Genomic DNA, 23,925 nt, shown 5'->3' with positions numbered 1-23,925 from the left:
AGCCCTGTAGTATGTTTGCCTATCAATTTTAGTGAACTATTTAGATATGTATGCCCTAATCTCATTCTAGTCATAATGTCTTCTTCCTTCCTATTTCTACCCCCTCCTCTCATTACACCTACTTTCCTCTGGACTTTGTAAAACTCTCTACCTTTTGTTTCCTTATTCCAATTATCCTGCCACTTTTTATTGTGTTCTATCTTAATTATGCTCTTCACTTCTTCTTTACTGTGCTTAATCTCCATGTTTACTTCTGTTTTAGTGGTTGCTTGTTTTGCGTATCTATCAGCTAACTCATTTCCCTCAACTCCTACATGAGCAGGAACCCAGAGAAATGTTACCACACCTCCCGCTTTATTTATTCTGTAGATTGCCTGAACTATTTCATAAACTATATCTATAGCTGGCTGCCTGGCGTCCCGGCTTCCTGATGAACTTCCCGGTGGATGGCAGGCCCGAGCATTGTCTTTGCTCCGCACACTGCTTGCGGGGACTTTCCAAAGACTGCGTGCGCATTAGTGCGCGTGCGCGTGTAAGTATGCGTGTGCACGCGTACGGAGGGTTAAAAAGTGCACGTGTGTAATATTGAACAATTACTTTTCACTGTTTTCAATAATTGGCAAGCTGGACACATGTTATTAATTAAACCCAGTTTTTTGTTAAAGGGCACATCCGGTTACTGGTGAACTTGCGTCGTCTGCTGCACTTGATATTTCCCCAGCAGCGGCGAACACAGTCAACGGGCGCCGGCTCGGTGTTTTACTTGATCGAGTTTAAACCAGAAAATGAACACACTAACATGAAAACAAGGTTGGAGTCTCGCCTTAAGGTGAGTGTGTAGGTGACCCAGAGCGGTGAGTCATATATATTATTAGTGATATATATTGTTATTTAACGGTTCTGCTTGTATCGCGATTGTTAACGTCAAAGTGATGACAAATTCCACCGTCCATAAAGCAGGATTATTACACATTAGTCAGTAGTTTTTGACCCGGAATCGGTTATTTATAAATAAAATGTATATAAGTTGGCTTTGCTGTCATTTAATACGGTCCACGTGGGCGCCTCGGTGCGCATGCGTCACGTACTCCCTACGTCATTAACGTAGACTTTCTTTACGCCTATCTTTTTATTTGACGTTTATATCTTTGCCATCTTTTGGAAGCTTGAAAATGAATAATGGGAATTATTTAATATTATGAGAGTACTTCTTTCAAAGGTCCTGATCTTTTAAGATACTGTATCTTGGGTGGGCTGTGTACCTTCCGTTGATTAAATTTAAAATTCTTAAATGCAAATCAAAAAACAAATTTCAGACCATTTTTTCTATTTTCATTTCTGAAAAGTTGGACAAGTATTTAATGACACTTTTTCAAAACGACAAAAAGACGCCTGCCGAACAAAGCTGTTACCGTTATGCTAATATCATGCTAAAGGGAAAGCTAAAATACTGCTTCCGGGTCAATTTGTCATCGCCACAGATAAGCAATCATTTTGCATTGTAGATTAAAATTTTTCGATTTTTATATGAAAAATGTAACTCCATAAAAGGAAAACAGTAGAAAATCCAATTTTATGGCAAAATTTTAATGAAAACGAACCCTTTTTTGTGTTTTGAAATCTGCCATATATAATAAAAATCGAAAAACGTCCGTAATTTTATTTTTTTTATTTGTGGCACAAGGGTTAGTGCAGTGGTTCTTAACCTTGTTGGAGTTACCGAACCCCACCAGTTTCATATGCGGATTCACCGAACCCTTTTTTAGTGAAAAATAAAATGTTTTTTTTTTCAAATTCCAGACAGTTATGTTTGTTTTTTTACTGGTGCACAAAATGAACTGTGCATCAACATCACCTTGTTCAAAGAACAAAACCAACACAGTGCATAAACTCACAAGAAATTACACACATGAAAATCAGTCTGACTTCTGCTGTTGCTGTATCCATAAAGCCGATAGGGAGACGTTTTTATTTACACGATGAGTCGGGTGTGTCTTGACCTCCGCGGCGGAGGCTCCGTCGAACCCCTGAGGCCGACTCACCGAACCCCTAGGGTTCTATCGAACCCAGGTTAAGAACCACTGGGTTAGTGCATGTGTCTCACAATACGAATGTCTTGAGTCCTGGGTTTAATCCCGGGCTCGGGATCTTTCTGTGTGGAGTTTGCATGCTCTACTCGTGACTGCGTGGGTTCCCTCCGGGTATTCCGGTTTCCTCCCACCGCCGAAAACATGCACTTGGGGATAGGTTGAGTGGCAAAACTAAATTGGCCCTAGTGTGTGAATGTGAGTGTGAATGTTGTCTATCTGTGTTGGCCCTGCGATGAGGGCGACTTGTCCAGCCAGGGTGTACACCGCCTTCCGCCCGAATGCAGCTGAGATAGGCTCCAGTGACCCTAAACGGGACAAGCGGTACAAAATGGATAGATGGATGATTTGCGTTACATAATTGGACATAGAATGAATGGAAAGTACACGGACCTGGTCTCCACTTTTATTTGTTATTTCTTTTAACATGACCTAATTGCAGGGAATTGGAGTGGAGGTCTGAACCATGTTTTGTTCTATGTTGTGTGTCATGGGGGTCAGTGCATGTTTTGGAATTTGTATTTTCTTCCTCTCATAAATAGAAATTGATAAACAAAAAAAGAAACTTATTTTTTTTATTTTGTTTAATGACAATAAAAGCATCTAATCTAATCTACAACCTTCAAAGACAGATGATAGGTTTCACAATCTAGTATTTACTATGTACACAACAAATAGTGTACAATTAAAAAAGAAACAGTCCACCTCAAGAAAGCTGAAAATAACATAATTAAAAACTGCTGTTTTGCTCCAAATAAATAAATAACACATAAACAAGACTACCAACAGCAGTATAAAAGAACACATTTAACAAATATTTATCACGATGACAACTTAAATAAACTTGCCAATCATGACTGTCTTGCTCAAAAGCACACAGGCCGACCCTTCACAAAAGAGATCTTTGAGAGCGAAATGGGTTAAAAAATGGATGCTATGTGTTTTTCCTGTTGAAACAGTGAGGGAACGCATAGACCCTTCTCTTAACACTTGTGTACCAACGTTATCGTTTTGTTGTATGTAAGCAAAATACGCTCCCACGATTTGTAAGGCCCCGTTTTGCGACAACAAGCGCTATAAAATGTGGAATTTTACCGCCAATGTAGCCCTACCCCTTCCTGCTCTGTCTTTGATAGGAACATATTTTCATTCTCCTTCTCTCCTGTGGCGCGCAGTATTTTGTTGCTGGACAGTTAATTTTTACGTACAGGAATTGGAGTCGGGGTTGTGTCGGGTCCAATTTAGCCTGAAACCTGCTTGTACGTAAATAAATGTAATAGATAGAAAGTACTTTATTGATCCCTGGGGGAAATTCAGCACCACAGTTTGCTCACAATAAACAATAATAATAATAATAAATAATATATGACATATATTATATATGAATAATATCAATATATTCTACATATATTTTACATTTAAGTGCAGTCAAGAAGGAACATATGCATTATACAGTCTGATGATAAATACATTTAATTAACATATAGCACTGTTCAGAGCTCACAGAGTGCTTCACATGGTTAAAATACAAACACTCCAATCACATTTCAGCATATAACATAATGCAATTATTGAAACTAATAATGAATGATAGTAACAGTATCATGTTAGACCCGCTCGACATCCATTGCTTTTTGTCCCCTAGAGGGGGGGGGGTTGCCCACTTCTGAGGTCCTCTCCAAGGTTTCTCATAGTCAGCATTGTCACTTGCGTCCCACTGGATGTGAATTCTCCCTGCCCACTGGGTGTGAGTTTTCCTTGCCCTTTTGTGGGTTCTTCCGAGGATGTCGTAGTCATAATGGTTTGTACAGTCCTTTGAGACATTTGTGATTTAGGGCTATATAAATAAACATTGATTGATTGATATATATATAAAATAATACTAATAATAACGGAATATTACTGGAATGCCCACTTAATGTGTTTTTAACTGCCATTTTAAAATGTCCACGCAACACAAGGCAGCTTTCAGCCAATATGGGAGTGCATAAAGGAGATTGTATTGCGGGGAGTTGGCTCACGTGGTCTGACCAGAAAGAGGGCAGCCTTCTCTCTGTGGCTTACAGCAGCTTGAGGTGTCAGGCCTGTGTTGACCTTTCAGAGGCACAATGTGTGTCTGCACCTCACTTATCAATATGTGGGCTAACCTTCTCCCTCTGCAACTAGTCGGCCTCTAATGCGTTGATTCATTATGAACTTTCCTCCCCCTGGAGGAAGGACATGTTTCATTTTCTGTATATTTCAAAATTGCGTGCCTTTTCCTTTCGTCGCATACAAATGAGCAGTAAGTGTGACAACATCCTGTTGGGTCTTATTGAGGATACATTTGGTTTTACTATTTTACTGTTTACACCAGGTGTGTAAAACTCATTTTAGATGGGGGGGCCACATGGTGAAAAGTGTACTCCAAAGTGGGCTGGTTTGGTTAAATACGACCCAATAACTTAAAAATAAAGATACATTCAGATTGTTTTCCTTGTTTAAAAATAAAACAAGCACATTCTGAAAAGGTACAAATCATAATGTTGTTGTTTTTTTTACATTTACATTTTGCGCTTAATAATATTATATCTTTATTTGTCGTTATTTATACTTTCTGAATAAATTAAATGATAATGTTAATCAGTCAACTCCTTGGTGTTCATTTTCAGTCTAAAGATAAAAAAAATATTTCAAAATCAAATTACAGGATGTTATTTAAGTAGTTTGCTCATTTTCCTCGACTAACGCACTAACATAACATTGTTTATTTATTTTTTTACATGTGTAGCATAATCTACAAATATACAAATAATTGCTACTGCATTATCTAGTGGACACATTTAGAATAGCAGTTTCTTTCATTCAAAAATTTCGGCTCATTATTATACTTCACAAAACTCATCCCGTGGGCAAGATAAAACCTGTTCAGTACGTTTGACACACCTGGTTTACACCATTCAAAGACAGTAGTGGTCGACTTGTGAGAGTTAAAGCACATTTTTTTATGTCCTGCAGCGTTTTGCTGCATTCACAGCACCTGTTTGGCGCACCTGTCCATAAGAAGGTGGGTTCCTTCTCCTCTCACTGCACGCTTCTCTTTGATTACAAACTGTTTTTTTTTTTTTATGTTGATTTCACAGCTGTGGGTCATGTTACCCTTTAGTGGCAGCCTTGTTGTCATATAACCAGCTTGTGTTCATAATTAACCTGCGCCACAGCACGAAGAAGCACATTTGTCAACAGCTTGTTAATGATTACACTTTTGTGACACGTTACTGCTTTTTTCAAACTTTTTCCCACAGCCATGGCCAGTGTCCGAACTGCAGCTGCAAGGCGGGAAGATGGACCTGAGGGCCCCGACGGCGGTTGGGGTTGGGTGTTGGTGGGCGCCTTGTTCGTGAGCACCAGCCTGGTGTTCGGGCTCATGCGAAGCCTGGGCATCTTCTTCGTGGAGTTTGTGCAGTACTTTGACGAGAGCGCTCAGGCCATCTCCTGGATCTCATCCACCGGCCTAGCGGCGCAGCAGTTCTTCAGTGAGTCACTTCATTAGGTACACACTTGAACATCTTTTGTCCGTACGTCTCATTAGATGACGCCGGTGGTCCTCATCCGGTTCCTTGTGGGGTCACATTTGTGTCGTGTTGCAGGCCCGCTGGGAGCTGCCTTGTCCAACGCGTATGACACCCGCCTGGTTGTGATGGCGGGGGGATGCCTGGCTGCACTCGGCCTCATACTGGCCTCACAGGCCACCTGTCTCGTCCACCTCTACCTCACCATGGGCGTCATTTCAGGTAGGTGACGGTTGTCCTTGCGCTAGGCAGGGAACATCTCACAGTTGTCGTGTTTGGGCCTCCAGGGTTGGGCTGGGGTCTGGTCTTCATCCCCATGGTAGCCACAGTCATGTCCAGCTTCACTCGGCGACGCGCTCTGGCCTTGGGAGTGGCGTTCTCCAGCATCGGCCTGTCTTCCTTCGCTTTCAACCCGCTCTTCCAGCTCATGGTGGAGAGGTACGCCTGGCGCGGGGCCCTGCTAATTTTGGGGGGGCTCAGCCTCAACATTGTGCCTTGCGGGGCGCTTATTCCCACACGGCCGCGTCCTAAAGATGCAGAAAAGGTGGGGCTAAGCGGACCATTTGGAACCCCCCACCATGACCCAATCCGTCAGTTTTGAACATGTCTCCATGCGGCGTCCTTTTCAAGCTTTTCATGTCTTCCAGGTTTCAGCAGAGAGAACGTCGTCAGGTGGTGGCGTCCTGCGTAGAGTCTCGTCCTATTTGGAGCTGTCGCTGCTGTGCGAGCGGTCTTACCTCACCTACACTATGGCCATCACACTGCTCAATGCAGGCTACTTCGTGCCATACGTCCACCTGGTGGCCCACAGCCGACACGCCGGCTTCTCCCAGTACCAGGCCGCCTTCGTCATGTCCGCTGCTGGCGCCGCTGACATCTTTGGCCGCGTGGCTTCGGGCTGGTTTTCAGACCTGGGCCACTTCCGGCTCATCCACTTGATGACTGTGTGTACGGCGCTGTCCGGGCTATTCATCATGTTGTTGCCCGTGAGCACCCTATGGGGCTCCTACGCCACCCTCATGGCCGTCAGCCTTCTCTATGGCTTCTGCTCGGGGACGCTGACCTCGCTGGTTTTCACCGTGGTGCCCATGGTGGCCGGCGTGGAGCGCATGATGGGGGCGCTGGGGCTGCTGCAGCTGATTGAGAGCTGGGGCGGACTGTTGGGATCTCCTCTGTCAGGTAGAGACCAACGATTTTCCACATCCCCAAAATTCCCCGCTTTTACCCAATTTCCCACATTTTTCATGACACAAATTCTCTTTGACCTTAAGAAATCTTACCATTTAGATCGTTTATTTAAAAAGGGACCATACATATTAATGAATATCTGACATATAAATAAGTGCGATAAAAGATGTTCCGATAAGGGTTTTATTCTGCCAATACCAATCATCTAAGAGTAATATCGGCCGATACCAATCAGGTGAATTAACTGTAAATTTTACGATGTATTTATGGTGAGTGCTATTGACAACTTAACAATATCAATTCAATATACTTATTTTCTTCCTCTATGTGTAAGATGTTCAGCTTCATCCTCCAGTGATAATACTTAATAACGGTACTTAAAGGGAACATTATCACAATTTTTGATGGGTTAAAACCAATAATAATCAGTTCCTAGTGACTTATTTTATTTTTCGAAGTTTTTCTCCGAAAAATTACCCATCACGCAATATCCCGAAAAACGGCTTCAAAGTGCCTGATTTTCACGATTGGTATATCCACCCGTCCATTATCCTGTGACGTCACAGCGTGGAAAAAAACAGAAACAAACATGGTGGATAGCACAGAAAGGTATAGCGATATTAGCTCGGATTCAGACTCGGATTTCAGCGGCGTAAGCGATTCAACAGATTACGCATGTATTGAAACGGATGGTTGGAGTGTGTAGGCAGGTACCGAAAACGAAATTGAAGAAGAAACTGAAGCTAATGATCCATATCACGACAGACAGCAGCACGAGAGGAAGTGAGGACGAATTCGGCGATCGCCTTCTAACCAACGATTGGTATGTGTTTGTTTGGCATTAAATGTGGGTGGCGGGAAAGGCTGGATGCAAATATAGCTATAAATGTGGTATAATGATGCAATGTGTACATACAGCTAGCCTAAATAGCATGTTAGCATTGATTACCTTGGAGTCATGCCGTGACCAAATATGTCTGATTAGCACACTCCACATAAGTTAATAACAACCAAACTCACCTTTGTGCATTCATGCACAACGTTGTAAGTTTGGTGGACAAAATGAGACAGAAAAAGAAGTAGCATAAATCACGTCTTAGCCGAGATATCCAGGGGGTTTACCTCGCTCGTCTGCGGGAACAGACTGCCGTTGTTCCTGAATAGCTCCCGAGGCACTCCGGCAGATTCAGTGGTGGTCTATTTTCCGATATTGCAGATTTCTTTGACTTTATCGTTGGAAAGGCATCTGCTTTGAGTGTCGCAGGATATCCACATATTCTTGCCATCTCTGTCGTAGCATAGCTGTCGTCGGTAACGTGTGCAGAACAAACGAGGGAATTTTGCATCTTTTGGCCACTGGTGCAACTTGAATCCGTCTCTGTTCGTGTTGTTACACCCTCCGACAACACACCGACGAGGCATAATGTCTCCAAAGTACGGGAAAACAGTCGAAAAAACGGAAAATAACAGAGCTGATTTGACTTGGTGCGTGTAATAAGATTGAGAAAATGGCGGATTGCCAAAATTCACCTTTTAGAGTTCTTAAATCGGTTAAAAAAAAACATATGGTCTTTTTTTCTGCAACATCAAGGTATATATTGACGCTTACAGAGGTCTGGTGATAATGTTCCCCTTTAAGATACAAAGACTCCCTGTCTGATTTTCCGTAATGGAGGTGATTTCAGCATCAACGTTTGCAATTGGAGGGTGAATCACCAAAAATTATTCCCGGGCGCGGCCACCGCTGCTGCTCCCTGCTCCCCTCACTTCCCAGGGGGTGATCAAGGGTGATGGGTCAAATGCAGAGAATAATTTCGCCACACCTAGTGTGTGTGTGTGACAATCATTGGTACTTTAATTTAACTTATCATCTTAAAGGAGCAGCTCCACACTTTGAATGGAGATACATAATTGTCTGCTAGCTGCTTGTCAGCTGGGGGGAGCAAAAATAATGTCAGCCAGAGTGGATCTGTGTGTGCAACTGGCAATAAAATGCATCAATCGGCAATGGCCATTACATACTTTTTCATGATAATTGGCCAATATTGATAGGTAGCCGAACGATCGACACACGTTATGTGAGATTATAACCAATTGCTAATTATTTCCAGTCCCTTGGCAAGTTGTTAAAATTCAAACACATTCAAAACATAGCACCTATTAGATTTAGAGTGGCCGTGGCAGCAACTTGAGGGTTCCAGGTTCGCTCCCTGCTTCTGCCATCCTAGTTACTGCCGTTGTGTCCTTGGGCAAGACACTTTACTCACCTGCTCCCAGTGCCCCCCACACTGGTTTAAATGTAACTTAGATAACAGGTTTCACATTGTAACGTGCTTTGAGTCTCTAGAAAAGAGCGCTACATAAATATAACTCACTTCACATTTACAATATTAAAATGTAAAATTAAAAGATTTATGTGTACACTCATTGCCACACATATACTGTACCTTGTACATTACATTAATACAAAAAACTATTTATAAAACACATATTTATTAATATGCACTTTCATTTTATACCACTAAGCCTATAAATTATGACTAAAATTTTGACGCCCTAGCAGCATTTTTTTTTAGGTTATATAAAATAATGCTTGTGTTTACAGGAATTGTGTTCCATGTTTGACACATCCATAGAAAAACGAGTTTCCCAAACACACTTTTTCTAAACGGGACCAAACAGTTCCCTCTGGAACCAGACCTTAAAGTTGTCCTGTTGGCCTTTCTCCTTTCAATGTTTTTGAGAGGGTGGGGTTCTAAGTGGTGAATAATTTTAAATTCAAGAACAGAATCAGCATAAATGGGTTATACTTGTATAGTGTTATTCTACCTTCAAGGAAGTGCTTTAACACTATTTCCACATTCACCCATTCACACACTAATGGCGGGAGCTGCCATGCAAGGCCCTAACTACGACCCATCAGGAGTAAGGGTTAAGTGTCTTGCTCAAGGACACAGCAGATGAGACGAGCTTGGTAGTAGGTGGGGATCGAACCAGGAACCCTCAGGCACGGCCACTCTCCCAACCGCGCCACACCGTCTCCATGATTTATTAATGTTTTCCCAAATGAGTTGGCTGTATCTAATGATACATGATGGGCTTTATATCTCACAGTCTTGTTTCCAATAACACACTTTTTTGTGTGTGTTCACTTCTAATGGCAACATTTTTTCCCGCAGGGCTGCTCAAGGACGTCACGGGAGACTACATGGCCTCCTTTGTGGTGTCGGGCTCCTTCCTCATCCTCAGCAGCTTGATAATGACCACCCTGCCACACTACTTCTCCTGCACGGATCCACCTCCTGTGCAAGGACCCCGCCAGGAGGACGAATGCGAGGGTCCGGCCTCGGAGACGGAGCGAATTAATCCGACTCCTTGTGAGGTGAATCACTGAGATGTGACAAAAAGATTTTGGTGCTGCTTACTCCACATGTTATGATTCCTATTTTGTTTGATTTACACACGAATTTGAAGCGTATTCAATCTTAATTTCACATTGAAGGTGAATGGGGTTTGTGTGGTATTTAATTTCTTACACGCACACACACACTTTCCAAGTGGTGTGAAATGATTGACGCACAAACTACCTTTCTTGCTGTGTGGAGGACATTGATGACTAAATGTTGCCAAGAGCTACCGTCTCATTTGTTGGACACCAAAAATAATCTTAATGATCTGCTTTGTCTGTGCTGGTTTTCACACAATCAGGAACACAAGACTGCTGCTAATAACTACATCCACTGAGGCACTTTGTACTTTTTTAAAGGATTAATCAATAATGCTGTTACTTCTTTGGCAATTCTGCCTGGCAGCTTTTTTCCACAATTACCAGAAACCATTTTGAATAGGAAAATCATAATTGGACGTCTGTGTGGTCTGAATTTAAATGTTCCTGAAATTCAGGCTCCTCAAAAGTGCCTGCAAGTTTGGCATTGGAAAAGTTTTTTGTTTACTTTGGTAAAACCCAGTGGAAACACACAAAGGTGTTCCAAAATGTTCCTGTGGCGAAAAAGCCTCAGTAACGATAAGCAGTGGGATTAAAGTCTTAAACCAACCTATCCAATGTGAAAGTTGTTTTGTATACAACCTATCGATAAAAACATTTTTGTGTCACTGTGCAGTTCCTTTTTGACTTATTTTCAAATTTAAAACAGAAGTCTTTATTTTGGATTGAATATATTCTTTTAAGACAAAATACATTTAAATTCATTATTCCTATATGAACAACAAAAAAAGTAAAAGCACTTTTTAAAACAAGCAAAATGCATTCACGTCATGCGGGTCTGATTTGAGACGCCATTGTTGTGCACACAAAGATGTGACTATTGGGTTGTTGGTTTCCTCCAAAGTCAGCTGAGCATCATGTGACTACTGTACATTTTTAAGGGCCGTGTCTGCAAATGTTGTATACGCTTTTAGAATTTGCCATCCGCACTGCTACGTTTCAGCTTCTCCGGGTTGTTGGAAGCCATGTGTGAGAAATCCCTGAAGATGTGCTGATAGGTCTCGTCACCTGGACAACCCAACAAAGATAGCAACAAATGAGCTTAAAAGGGCACTGGATGAAAAAAAAAAAAAAAAAAAAGCCTAAGAATTAAATGGCGCAATTCTGCATTAGCCCGCCAGATGACGCTGTCGGATTTAAAGCTGAAGCGATGAGCGGAATAGAAGCCACCAGGAAGTTAGAAAAGCCGCAAAAATTCACATAAGTATACACCTGAAACGTTTGAACATTACAACAATCAACCAGGCGTGTCGATGCGTGTAGGGTAGGTCTTAAAGCCCCGTTTTTTCATACTTCGAAGCAGGAAGCGTGCAAGTCAGCGTACAAGATGACGTCACAAGCATGCACGTGCACTTTACCTCATAGTTTGCAGCAGGGGAGACCAGCTCCTTGCCTCAGGAGTGCGAGGACACACAAACACACAGCAAGTCAAACGCTGACCAGCAGGGGAATTATTGTTTTTTGAAAGCACAAACAACAGATGCTTCACATTTGTGCGCAAAGCATGTACAAGAAGCACAACACAAGCCTGACTAACAAACAATGCAAGTGTGTGTGTTTCTCTGGTCTTGTTCACAGAATACAATATAATGGCTTCCATAACTACACACACACTGTCCACACATTTGATTGATAATTGCACTTCTACAACTTTCTAGTTTTACTTGGAGCACACAATGTGTAGTAGTCCCTCGCCAGATTGCAGGTTAATAAAGCATATTCTAAAACGGTTTGGTCCTAAATTAATCATTCTCCAGCATAAAAATGCCTAAATAAATTGAAATAAGTAATATTGGCTGCTGTATGAAACCAAACATCTGTGTAGTACTGCATTATTACATTGGATGTGGAAAGGTAACTAAATAGTGTTATTTCATCTCTTGTAATGTTAAAATATTTAAAGGAATGTGTACAAGTTGATTAATGATTCCAACTTTGCAGGAATGGATTTATCGTGGCCCTGTCAGGAAGCAATTAACAGCTGTAAACAAAGGACGACTTAAATCCAAAGTACAACAATGGACTGTAGAAGACTTGTTTAAGGCGCTAGTGTGTAAAAGTAGCTTTTACGCCTTCCCAGTGAATAAGTGTTTTTTTTTTCTCCGTCTCAAATGAGACAACGTTATTCTGCATGGTAGACAAATAAAGCTGCACTGTAAAACCAGTAGAGCGAGCAAAAACAAGCCCGTTGGAATCAGAATTAGCCCAATTATTATTATTACTATATTTGGCTAATCATTTTGGTCTCAAACAGCCCAACCACTTTTGTGGCTCCTTAAAAAGCTTTTCTTGATTTGGCCCTGCCTACTTCCTGCCTCACTGCTTCCAGTCGCCTGCCCCTTTAAAAGACCTGATTTTCCAAGCGCCCCGTCCATCTCCTGCATCTCCCTGTTCATCTTGGCGATCCGCAGCCTGAACAGAAAGACCAGTCAGGAAAAGTTTTTTTTGTGGTGCTCTAAACTGTAGGTCAATTTGTTGCGTGATGCTCACAAAGTGACAATGTCTGCATTGGCGGTGTCCACTGCGATGGTGATGGGGTCCTTCTGGTAGCCGTCTCTGGCGTTGTAATCTGCACCTCGCTTCAAGAAGAGACACACCAACCTGGCGGTTCGCACACATAATTCACTTTCAGTTAATCAAAATGTCCAAAGTCTGACCTGCATGTTTGTTTTTTTTAATTGGCTCAAAGCACATTTTATTAATATCCATCCATTCATCCATTTCCTACCGCTTATTCCCTTTTAGGGTCGCGTATACTTTACAAAAACAAAAATGCATGATATAATGATAATGACACATGACTGATTTTTTTAATATTTAAAACATTTTTTATGCATAGTCTAAAATTTTCTAGTCCTAAATTAAACATTTTTAGGCATAAAATTGGTTTAAAAAACTAAAAATATCAATACTACAGCAGTAATGGCCACTTGAGACCATACCAATCAGAGCGTGCTATTCAGTATAGTAAACACTGACTTGCTCAGTCTCAGGTAGCATTAAAGGGTGTTTTTTCATGTCAGGAGGGACTCTCATTATGTTGAAAAAAAGTACTAACAAGGTAGTAAGGTAAGGTAGCTATAAAAATATAAAATTTATGATGAATAATTCCTACTTTGTGTAAATGCATTTATTGCAGCCATGCACAGAACCAATTAACATCGATAAATGAGGGATGAATGTAAAATTATAATTTTGAAATACTCTGTGAATACAACTACTTAGCTTCTTATATTTTTCAGTAAGCAACAATGTCTAACTTATGGTCCTATTTGCATATCAAAGATTGTTTATTTCTGCTCCCTCCTGTGTTCGTACCCTGTGTGTCCCAATACAGTGGCGTGATGAAGAGGCCCTCTCCCTTTGCTGTCCACCTGGTTGACGTCGGCGCCATTCTGCAGCAGAAACTCGCAGGCCGCCAGGGCGTTCTGGTCAGGGAGAATCAGACAAAACCAAAAAACCCGTCTCAAACACAAAAGTCTTCGTAGTGATTTCCGGAAGATGGCCTCCTCACCGCTGAGACGGCTTCTATGAGCGGCGTGCGGGATTCCTCAGCCGCGTTGACCCAGTTAACGTTGGCGCCGTGGGCCAACGCGTCCGCCATAACGGGGAAGTTCTGGATGGCGGCCGAGCGGTACAGCAGCGCCCCCGGGTGAAGGCTGCTTAGATCTTCCTCCTCGTCGTTCAAATCTAAGGTAGGAAGTTTGTGACCTGTTGTATGCATGTGCTGGTTTGGTGTCGGTGTGTGCTGACCTTTGTGGGAGCCAGTGTTATTATTCCGGACCTCATTCGGTCCTGTCATTGAGGAGAGAGAACAGATGACAAAGTGGACATCTCACAGCGCCACCTATCACTTCTCCTATTACCTGCGGAACGAGGAAGAGTGGCTCGGCTTGGTTTGGGTTTGAGCGGCGGTTTTGGTGTGTTCCGGTCCTGTGTGGCCGCCCGGTTCCTCTTTGCGCCGTAGTATGTGTGCGATAGATTCTGGATGAATTTCTTCTCCACGTATTTGGACTTAATCCAGGCCTCCTTGTCTCCCCTTACACACAGACACGCACACACACACACACACACACACACACACACACACACACACACAGATGCACTTGTGTTAATGTTCCATGACAAAGACAAACATCAGTGCAGGAAGAGAGTCGGTCCTGACTTCGAGCTTCTGCACTTCCTGTTCTCTGTTCGAGCAAGTGGTTTCACGTAATGAACACACAGTGAAGACAAAATCAAATCATTGATCAGACTTAAAGGGGAACATTATCACCAGACCTATGTAAGCGTCAATATATACCTTGATGTTGCAGAAAAAAGACCATATATTTTTTTAACCGATTTCCGAACTCTAAATGGGTGAATTTTGGCGAATTAAACGCCTTTCTATTTATCGCTCTCAGGGCGATGACGTGACGTCACCTAGGTAATAAAGCCGCCATTTTCTTTTTCTCAAACACATTACAAACACCGCGTCTCAGCTTTTTTTTTTATTGATTGATACTTTTATTAGTAGATTGCACAGTACAGTACATATTCCGTACAATTGACCACTAAATGGTAACACCCGAATAAGTTTTTCAACTTGTTTAAGTAGGGGTTCCACGTTAATCAATTTATGGTAAAAGCTCTGGGTTTTTCCTTTTTTTCGACTATTTTCTGGAACCTTAAAGACATCATGCCTCGTCGGTATGTTGTCGGAGGGTGTAACAACACTAACAGGGAGGGATTCAAGTTGCACCACTGGCCCAAAGATGCGAAAGTGGCAAGAAATTGGACGAAATTTGTTCAAAATACGAGGGTGTGGGGAAAGCCGACAAAATGGTCAGTCGTTTGTTCCGCACACTTTACCGACGAAAGCTATGCTACTACAGATATGGAAAGCTTGTGTGCATATCCTGCGACACTCAAAGTAGATGCATTTCCAACGATAAAGTCAAAGAAATCAGTCGCCAGACCCCCATTGAATGTGCCGGAGTGTCTGCACATTTTACCCGCGGTGCTAAGACAGACATGGCACAGAGATGTATGGACAACCTGCAGATGCATTTCCAACGATAAAGTCAACTAAATCACAAAGGTGAGTTTTGTTGATGTTATTGACTTATGTGCTAATCAGACATATTTGGTTGCGGCATGACTGCCAGCTAATCGATGCTAACATGCTATTTAGGCTAGCTGTATGTACATTTGTAGCTATATTTACATCCAGCGTTTCCCTCCACCCACATTTAATGCCAAACAAACACTTACCAATTGATGGATTTAAGTTAATCTAGTGTCACAAAATGCGAAACTTCCGATCGTTGGTCTGCACATTTTACCTGCGATGCTAAGGCAAACATGGCCGAATAGCGTCAATAACTTCGCTCAATAGCTTCAGTTCCTTATTCAATTTCGTTTTCGCTATCTGCCTCCATACTCCAACCATCCATTTCAATACATGCGTGATCTGTAGAATCGCTTAAGCCGCTGAAATCCGAGTTTGAATCCGAGCTAATGTCGCTATATCTTGTTGTGCTATCCGTATTGGCATCACTGGATGACATCACAGGAAAATGGACGATGGCTTCGCAGATAGCGAAAATAAGGCACTTTAAAGCTTTTTTTAGGGATATTCCAGGACAGGTAACATTTTGAAAAAAACTTCAAAAAATAAAATAAGCCACTGGGAACTGATTTTTATTGGTTTTAACCCTTTTGAAATTGTGATAATGTTCCCCTTTAACTTTCTGCAGACTACATTTCCAACAATTGATTGATTGATTGAAACTTTTATTAGTAGATTGCACAGTACAGTACATATTCCGTACAATTAACCACTAAATGGTAACACCCGAATAAGTTTTTCAACTTGTTCACATTTATCAACTCATAGTAAATGTTGCAATGTTGCTTGAAACCTAAGATGACATCCGATTATATCGCTTCCTCCATGCTGCTCCAAAGTAGGAGTGTCATATCATGACGTTACAGAAGCACGTGTGTCTACCTGGGACTGGAGGGAATTGGTTTCTTCAAGGTGATCTCATCAATGCGTGCCTCATAGATCCTGTTGATGACGCTGTTGCCTAATTCACACATCAGCTACATGAGACGATGAGACATCAGTCCTCCATATGCTCTTATTTTATGTTTTGCGACAAATGATGAGAAGTCACCTTAATGAGTTCTGGCTCCCAGGAGTCCAGCGTGAGGGACCGCACTTTGGAGAAATGGACCCCCAGGCTCCTGAAGGAGATCAACACATTCTCACATTCAGTCACAAATGATCATTTTAAGATGTACACTGATTACACTAAACCTTCATTTCTACAGTATTGTCCCCTGACTGTAATAAAAAGTTGTGTGTACCTGTGTATTCCTGAGCACACGATGCAGAGTGTGATGCCCAGGTTGATGGAGGCCCAGTCAGGTCCTGGTGTTCCGCAGTCGCAGCACTCCCTGTTCCCTGCAATGTCCTGAACCTCCTCCAGGGCCTTGAAGCCCTCGTTCTCCTGTCGGGCCACGCCTCCTCCGCCTGGGTAGCTCACTGACGTGGAGTTGCTGTGCTGCCGCTGCCACAAAGAGGATCATGATGAGAGGGTTACGTTAAAAAGTAACAATGTTCCAATCAGTGATTGATTCCTAAAGTAAGTGAGATCGGCCGGTATCAAAACCGATACCAATCACATGTATTAACTCTACATTTTTCAATGTATTTATTGTGAGGGATATTAACAGTTTAAAAGGGAACTGCACTTTTGGGGGATTTTTGCCTATCATTCACAGTCCTTATGTAAAACAAGAACACGTCTTTCTTATTTATGTACTCTAAATTCTAAATATGTGGCTAACAATGCAGGTATTGAAGCTCTAAAAAACCTCCCAAAAAAAACATCACCGTACATGCTGCAAGTATATATTTAATGCAGAAGCAGGCAGGTTCATAATAACATATTTCACAATTTATTCATTCAACATTAACAACTAACCACTACGCTAAATGCTAAACCAGTAATACAAATTTTGAACGTAATAAAACAATCAATGTAAAATGTCCGCTCTCACCATGATGCCGACTGATGGGATAACATCCATCCATCCATCCATCCATTTTCTACCGCTTATTCCCTTTCGGGGTCGCGGGGGGCGCTGGCGCCTATCTCAGCTACAATCGGGCGGAAGGCGGGGTACACCCTGGACAAGTCGCCACCTCATCGCAGGGCCAACACAGATAGACAGACAACACTCACACACTAGGGTCAATTTAGTGTTGCCAATCAACCTATCCCCAGGTGCATGTCTTTGGAGGTGGGAGGAAGCCGGAGTACCCGGAGGGAACCCACGCATTCACAGGGAGAACATGCAAACTCCACACAGAAAGATCCCGAGCCTGGATTTGAGCCCAGGACTGCAGGACCTTCGTATTGTGAGGCAAACGCACTAACCCCTCTGCCACCGTGAAGCCCTGATGGGATACACTGGGGAAAAAAAGTATTTAGTCAGCCACCGATTGTGCAAGTTCTCCCACTTAAAATGATGACAGAGGTCTGTAATTTTCATCATAGGTACACTTCAACTGTGAAAGACAGAATGTGAAAAAAATTCCAGGAATTCACATTGTAGGAATTTTAAAGAATTTATTTGTAAATTATGTTGGAAAATAAGTATTTTTTTCAACCATTCAAAGCTCTCACTGATGGAAGGAGGTGTTGGCTCAAAATCTCACGATACATGGCCCCATACATTCTTTCCTTAACACGGATAAATCGTCCTGTCCGCTTAGCAGAAAAAAAGCCCCAAAGCATGATGTTTCCACCCCCATGCTTCACAGTAGGTGTGGTGTTCTTGGGATGCAACTCAGTATTCTTCTTCCTCCAAAAACGACGATTGAGTTTATACCAAAATGAATAAATGGATGATACAACAGAGGATTGGGAGAATGTCATGTGGTCAGATGAAACCAAAATAGAACTTTTTGGTATAAACTCAACTCGTCGTGTTTGGAGGAAGAAGAATACTGAGTTGCATCCCAAGAACACCTTACCTACTGTGAAGCATGGGGGTGGAAACATCATTCTTTGGGGCTGTTTTTCTGCTAAGGGGACAGGACGATTGATCCGTGTTAAGGAAAGAATGAATGGGGCCATGTATCATGAGATTTTGAGCCAAAACCTCCTTCCATCAGTGAGAGGTTTGAATGGTTGACCAAATACTTATTTTCCAACATAATTTACGAATAAATTCTTTAAAATTCCTACAATGTGAATTCCTGGATTTTTCACATTCTGTCTTTCACAGTTGAAGTGTACCTATGATGAAAATTACAGACCTCTGTCATCATTTTAAGTGGGAGAACTTGCACAATCGGTGGCTGACTAAATACTTTTTTGCCCCACCGTATCTTTCAGTATAAGAGTTGTATTCCCCGTTTAGATTGTAAATTATTCATAATCTTTACTCCGGTAAAAAATAAAAAATAAATAAGGTGGGAATAAACTAGCATATTTTTGCATCTTACTTGCAATGATACAAGTGCTAGGCAAGATTGATGATCTAACACAAACCTTCCCTAACTCAGAGGCGATGGTGCCACTCAGTATGGCAATAGCTGTTTAAGCTAGTTACCTCTGTGTGATCAAGGCGCCATGTTACTAAAAGTAGTTATTCGGCAATGTCACATGGTTTTTGGATGTTTTTTTGAGAGGGCTTAAAAAGCAGACGTGATGATTCCCCCTAGCTACATTGTTCGCCTTTTATCACGAGCTGTATTTTACAAATCCGAATACACAAAAAAAGAGAAACAGGTGTGTTCCTGTCTCACATAGGGCTTGTGATTGATAGGCAATTTTTTTAAAAAGCGCAGTTCCCCTTTCACCCAATATCAGCACAATGTTCAAACTAGTTCCTTGTTCTATTTGGATACATACAATGGTTTGAACAAAAAGTCAACAGTACACAATAACGTAACAAAATTGAAAAACTACTATTTATCACTCATTGGAATCCTTTTTGCCCACCAAGACCTCCTGTTGTCTAAGGACTGAATTTATAAACACAACCCCAACAATTATTTTAACAAAACAAAAATATAAATATAATCATTCTAGTATGGACCATGTACTGACATTACCCTTGATGTCGACACCACCGACTTTTTGATTGATCGGCCCTAACAGTTGTTGTTCTCTATACTTTTATTAATCTACTTGTTACAGAGTACCAATGATTGTCACACACACACAAAGTGTGGCGAAATTATTCTCTGCATTTGACCCATCACCCTTGATCACCCCCTGGGAGTTGAGGGGAGCAGTGGGCAGCAGCGGTGCCGCGCCCGGGAATCATTTTTGGTGATTTAACCCCCAATTCCATCCCTTAATGCTGAGTGCCAAGCAGGAAGGCAATGGGTCCCATTTTTATAGTCTTTGGTATGACTCAGCCGGGGTTTAAACTCATGACCTACCGATCTCAGGGCGGACACTCTAACCACTAGGCCACTGAGTGGTAATAAGTGCCTACTTTCTGCTGTGATTGAATTTAAACTTAAAGTTTACTAAGCACTTATTTATTATGTTGTTTAAGCTAGCTTTGCGTGGCGAAGTTGGTGGAGTGGCTGTGCCAGCAATCTGAGGGTTACTGGTTCAATCCCCACCTTCTACCATCCTAGTCACGTCCGTTGAGTCCTTGGGCAAGACACTTCACCCTTGCTCCTGATGGATCCTGGTGGGCGCTTTGCATGGTAGCTCCCTCCGTCAGTGTGTGAAGGTGTGTGTGTGAATGGGCGAATGTGGAAATACTGTCAAAGTGCTTTGGGCTCCTCAAAAAGGGGTAGAAAAGTGCTATACAAGTACAACCAATTTACCATTTATCAAAGGTGTTAGCATGCTTGCCCCCGCTTGCTCTTGCTCAGTGGCGTGTCCAGACTTTTTTTTTCAGGGGTGCAGGAGTGGCACCCTTGAAATCTTTAGTATGCCCCAGGGGCAGCTGTAGCTACTATAGTAGCTTACCCCCAACCAAGAATGGAGTGAATCTTGTAAGACAATTGCTGACATTAAATAACAATGCATCCTAAAGCTTTGAGCTTTGTATTCTGCCAACCTGGTAGTTTTATAGGATATGGCAGGATGTGTAATGTTGTTCTGTTGCTTTGGGAAAATGGCTTATGAACTTAGAGGAAGATGACACTACAATGTAACTTGGACAATGATGTACAGAACAGCGGAGATTTAGTTAATTTTTTATTTTAAGTGATGTATTTTTTTCTTGACACAACCTCCCCATCATCCAGCTGTGGATTTCTGGTGACTATTTAAAAGATAATAAAAATCCTACAGAAGATATTAACCTTATTAAATTGTATTCAATGCTCGGGGGCTAACGCTGCTAAGAATTTAACCCACAACATGGGATAGATTTTCCAGAAAATCGGAACATGCCTATTAAAAAGTGTTAATTGTACAAGTTCTTACTGGACTTTGGTGGTCATCTCTGCGTTCCTGAAAGGCCGAGGCAATGCTATTCTGGACGGCTTTGATCCATGCCTGCTGCTGCCTATCAGAGTCGGCCTGTAGCAGACAGCTCCTACACAAACACACGTGCGCAAACACACATTTTGGTGGCTTATTAACTGTCATCATCACAGGCACCTTTGGTGATTCTCACTTGGACGGCGAGACCACTTCAAAACAAAAGCGTCGCTCAATCTCGGCACCGGGCTTGACTGTGCAGAGACGTAGGTCTTCCACCACCACCGTGGGCTGCTCCTGAGAGAAACCACACCTTCAAACACAAGGACCACCTTGCCACCCACTCTTTGTTCATTCTTATTTAGGACCTGACAAATTTTACCATGAATTTCTTCTGATATACCAGCTGGTTTTTCTGGATGGAGAACCAGCGCCTAAGGGAGAGGAAAGTGAGAGGTTTAGTCTTTTTCAAATGGGTTGCACCCGCTGGGAAAGAGCAGCACCTGCTCCACGTCTTGAAGGCATTGCTGGCCCTCTTGTAGAGGTAGCCCTCCATCACCACCCCGTCAGCGGCGTCAGGATTGAAGTCCATCATGGAGTCGTCGTAGGAGACGTCCTGAAAACATTTTGCTATGAGCTTGCGTCCTCCTTTTCTGACATGTTTGTCTTTAAAAGTACAAGTTTTGAACCTTTTTTTTGATGGCGGAGTGTCTTTGCTCCATGTCCCGCTTCTCACGTGCAGAGTTGAGGACAAACTGCTTGTGCTTTGGACACATTAAAAGGTCATGATTGTCATTTATTCTGTTCCTTTCACTCCACACTGCCAGATAATACATGTACTTGCATGTTCTGTTTTTTTCTCCAACAACAATACTAAATATTCCAGAGACAGACAGGAAGAAGAATTTGACATGTTTGTGATTTCTCTTTAAAACATTTTTTTCCTCTGTGTTAACGTCTGCTTCTTCTTTCTGCTTCAACATATTTGTCACATTCTTTATCAAGTTTAACTCCACTGACAACTTAATTTCCTGTCTCAAGACACACACACACACTGACAGACATGTGAAATATTTCCTGTTGTTGCTCACGATTTCCTGTCACTCTGTTAGTGTGATGTCATCCTCAGACACGTAAGGTCCCGTTCGCAGCTTGAGCACTTTCACGGTATGCAACTTAAATATGCTTTAGGAGAGTAAGTGTACAGCTTGTACAGCAATATAGATTTACCATCCAAGTGAGTAGCAAGATAATAGTGTTGTCTACAGTAGGGCGATTCAACTGCAGGCCCAGGAATGACACCATACCGGCCACAAAGTTCAGTTCAAAACTTGGGAGACAACCATTTTTGAGCAAATTCCTAAAAACCCCAGAGTGCTCCTCCTGTTCAACCGATTTAAAAACACATTGGTTGATACTTGCATTGAAATTGTAACCTTGCTAGCAAACTGTGTGGTCCAAACTTGTGAATTACATAACTGAGGCGTTCCACAAGACACCCCTTTAAATCCTCTTCATTTTGACAGTTACACATTTTTTCATAATGTGATTGATGTGACAAAGGTTTTGCTGTATCTTGTTTACTTCAGATTCAGTCATTTGTTCAACTTCTTTAGTTATACTAGCGTTCTACAAGGTTCCATTTTAGGTCCTCTTTTTTTGTGAGGGACTCACATTTTTGCAGCAGTTTCTTAAAAACACTAGAGTGCTGTCATTAATTATCCTTTTAAATAGCTTTTTAGCGGAAGGTCCTTAAAGCAGCAGAGAGCTCTTGTAACTATGACAAAAGGGAAGAAAATTGAATGTGGATGATGGTCATTAGGAATATACAAAATTTAAATAATAGTGAAGGGAGAAGTCTGACCCCTCCTTAGCTTTCTGGTAATATGAACATGGCCCCCTACACAAATTAGTTGAATATCCTTGTGCTACAGTCAAGCACAGTGGTGGTATTATCACGGTTTAGGAGGGGAAACGAGTTCGAACACGAGTGAATTTTCTTCACATTAAACATGTCCAAATAGTGTCCTAGGTGTGAACATTTAGTGTACGCATCGTTAGCACTGCTTTAAGCTTCTTGGACATGGAATTGAGCAGAGCTGCACATGTTCTTACTAGAATAATTTTTCACGATGATCACTGGTAGGGCTGGTGGATTTTAGACACTTGCACACGTCCACCTTCCTTCTGCTTAAGGATGCCCAACAGGTGTTCAATTGGGTTTAGGTGTGAAGGAGACATGCTTGTACAGTATCACCTTCAGCTTTCTCAACAAGACACTTGATCATCTTGGAGGTATTTTTGGGTGGGCCCATTTTCTGCTTCACAATGTCACAGGACATAATGGAATCCATGTTTGTCTTCAATTAACCGGAGCTCCCCTTGGGCCTCATGTACATAAAGTTGCGTGGCGTTTTTACTAAAAATGGACGTACGATCAAATACAGAAAACGTAAAAATGGACGTACGATCAAATACAGAAAACGGCAGAGGGACGTCTCTGATGTGCACATCAATCAGTCTGAATTGTTATATGCATCACTTATGTGTCGCTAAAGTATCCACAGCCTGTAGTAATGTGCGTACGACAGCTATGGAGTTGCCTTGGGGCAGCGACATTTGCATCTCAGGTTTGATACATCTCAACTTTGCCATGAAAAAGGGCCTAGTGCAGGTTTTTGTGCAAATGCAAGCTTGATACATTAGGGCCTTGGACTGGCAGCAATCATGAAGCCCCAGACCGTGACACTACTACCATGCGTGACTGTAGACAAAACAATTATCTTGCTACTCGATCATGTGCCAGCCAATTACACAATAATGGATATGAGATGAGTCATTGTCAGTACATGTTAAATCTATACTTCTACGTAAGCTGTATGCTGTCTACTCTAAATAATATCCAAGTTTACTTGGAATAGTCGTGTACCTTTACTACTGAAGATATACTGCTATGATCAATTAATCATCAATCAATGTTTACTTATATAGCCCTAAATCACTAGTGTCTCAAAGGGCTGCACAAACCACCACGACATCCTCGGTAGGCCCACATAAGGGCAAGGAAAACTCACACCTAGTGGGACATCGGTGACAATAATGACCCAGTGGGACGTCGGTGACAATGATGACTATGAGAA

At 42.0% G+C, this 23,925-nt stretch overlaps 2 protein-coding genes across 4 annotated transcripts in view; one reads left to right on the top strand and one right to left on the bottom strand.

Annotated features, from left to right (window-relative positions):
- Window positions 1-481: 481 nt before the first annotated feature.
- Window positions 482-11,527, top strand: slc16a13 (solute carrier family 16 member 13). Of its 2 annotated transcripts, none has more exons than XM_061912430.1 (7): window positions 482-854; window positions 5,085-5,133; window positions 5,372-5,602; window positions 5,717-5,860; window positions 5,926-6,182; window positions 6,286-6,817; window positions 10,006-11,527. In XM_061912430.1, the coding sequence occupies exons 3-7, from the start codon at window positions 5,374-5,376 to the stop codon at window positions 10,218-10,220; spliced, it is 1,377 nt and encodes a 458-aa protein (XP_061768414.1). In that variant the 5' UTR covers window positions 482-854; window positions 5,085-5,133; window positions 5,372-5,373; the 3' UTR covers window positions 10,221-11,527. The 2 variants fall into 2 exon arrangements, with proteins under 2 accessions (XP_061768414.1, XP_061768413.1); XM_061912429.1 differs by having other exon boundaries at window positions 496-829.
- acap1 (ArfGAP with coiled-coil, ankyrin repeat and PH domains 1) overlaps window positions 10,971-23,925 on the bottom strand; it is a 22,134-nt gene continuing 9,179 nt past the window's right edge. Inside the window, exons 9-23 of one of the 2 annotated variants that reach the window (XR_009808401.1) lie at window positions 21,475-21,549; window positions 21,289-21,401; window positions 21,168-21,219; window positions 20,982-21,082; window positions 20,789-20,900; window positions 16,689-16,891; window positions 16,496-16,565; window positions 16,327-16,421; window positions 14,198-14,370; window positions 14,085-14,126; window positions 13,846-14,021; window positions 13,650-13,759; window positions 12,822-12,932; window positions 11,690-12,743; window positions 10,971-11,339 (exon numbers count right to left, since the gene is read on the bottom strand). Coding sequence is in view for 1 of the 2 variants with exons in the window: in XM_061912426.1 (XP_061768410.1) it covers window positions 11,242-11,339; window positions 12,682-12,743; window positions 12,822-12,932; window positions 13,650-13,759; window positions 13,846-14,021; window positions 14,085-14,126; window positions 14,198-14,370; window positions 16,327-16,421; window positions 16,496-16,565; window positions 16,689-16,891; window positions 20,789-20,900; window positions 20,982-21,082; window positions 21,168-21,219; window positions 21,289-21,401; window positions 21,475-21,549 (1,593 nt within the window). In the remaining variant the exon portion in view is untranslated. The remainder of the gene's footprint in view (window positions 11,340-11,689; window positions 12,744-12,821; window positions 12,933-13,649; window positions 13,760-13,845; window positions 14,022-14,084; window positions 14,127-14,197; window positions 14,371-16,326; window positions 16,422-16,495; window positions 16,566-16,688; window positions 16,892-20,788; window positions 20,901-20,981; window positions 21,083-21,167; window positions 21,220-21,288; window positions 21,402-21,474; window positions 21,550-23,925) is intronic. The other variant, XM_061912426.1, reaches the window with a different exon arrangement.

Source organism: Nerophis ophidion, linkage group LG10, assembly GCF_033978795.1.
Source record: "Nerophis ophidion isolate RoL-2023_Sa linkage group LG10, RoL_Noph_v1.0, whole genome shotgun sequence".
Lineage (NCBI taxonomy): Eukaryota > Metazoa > Chordata > Actinopteri > Syngnathiformes > Syngnathidae > Nerophis > Nerophis ophidion.
The sequence above is the reverse complement of the archived record's forward strand: the minus strand, read 5'-3'. Positions and strand labels throughout refer to the sequence as shown.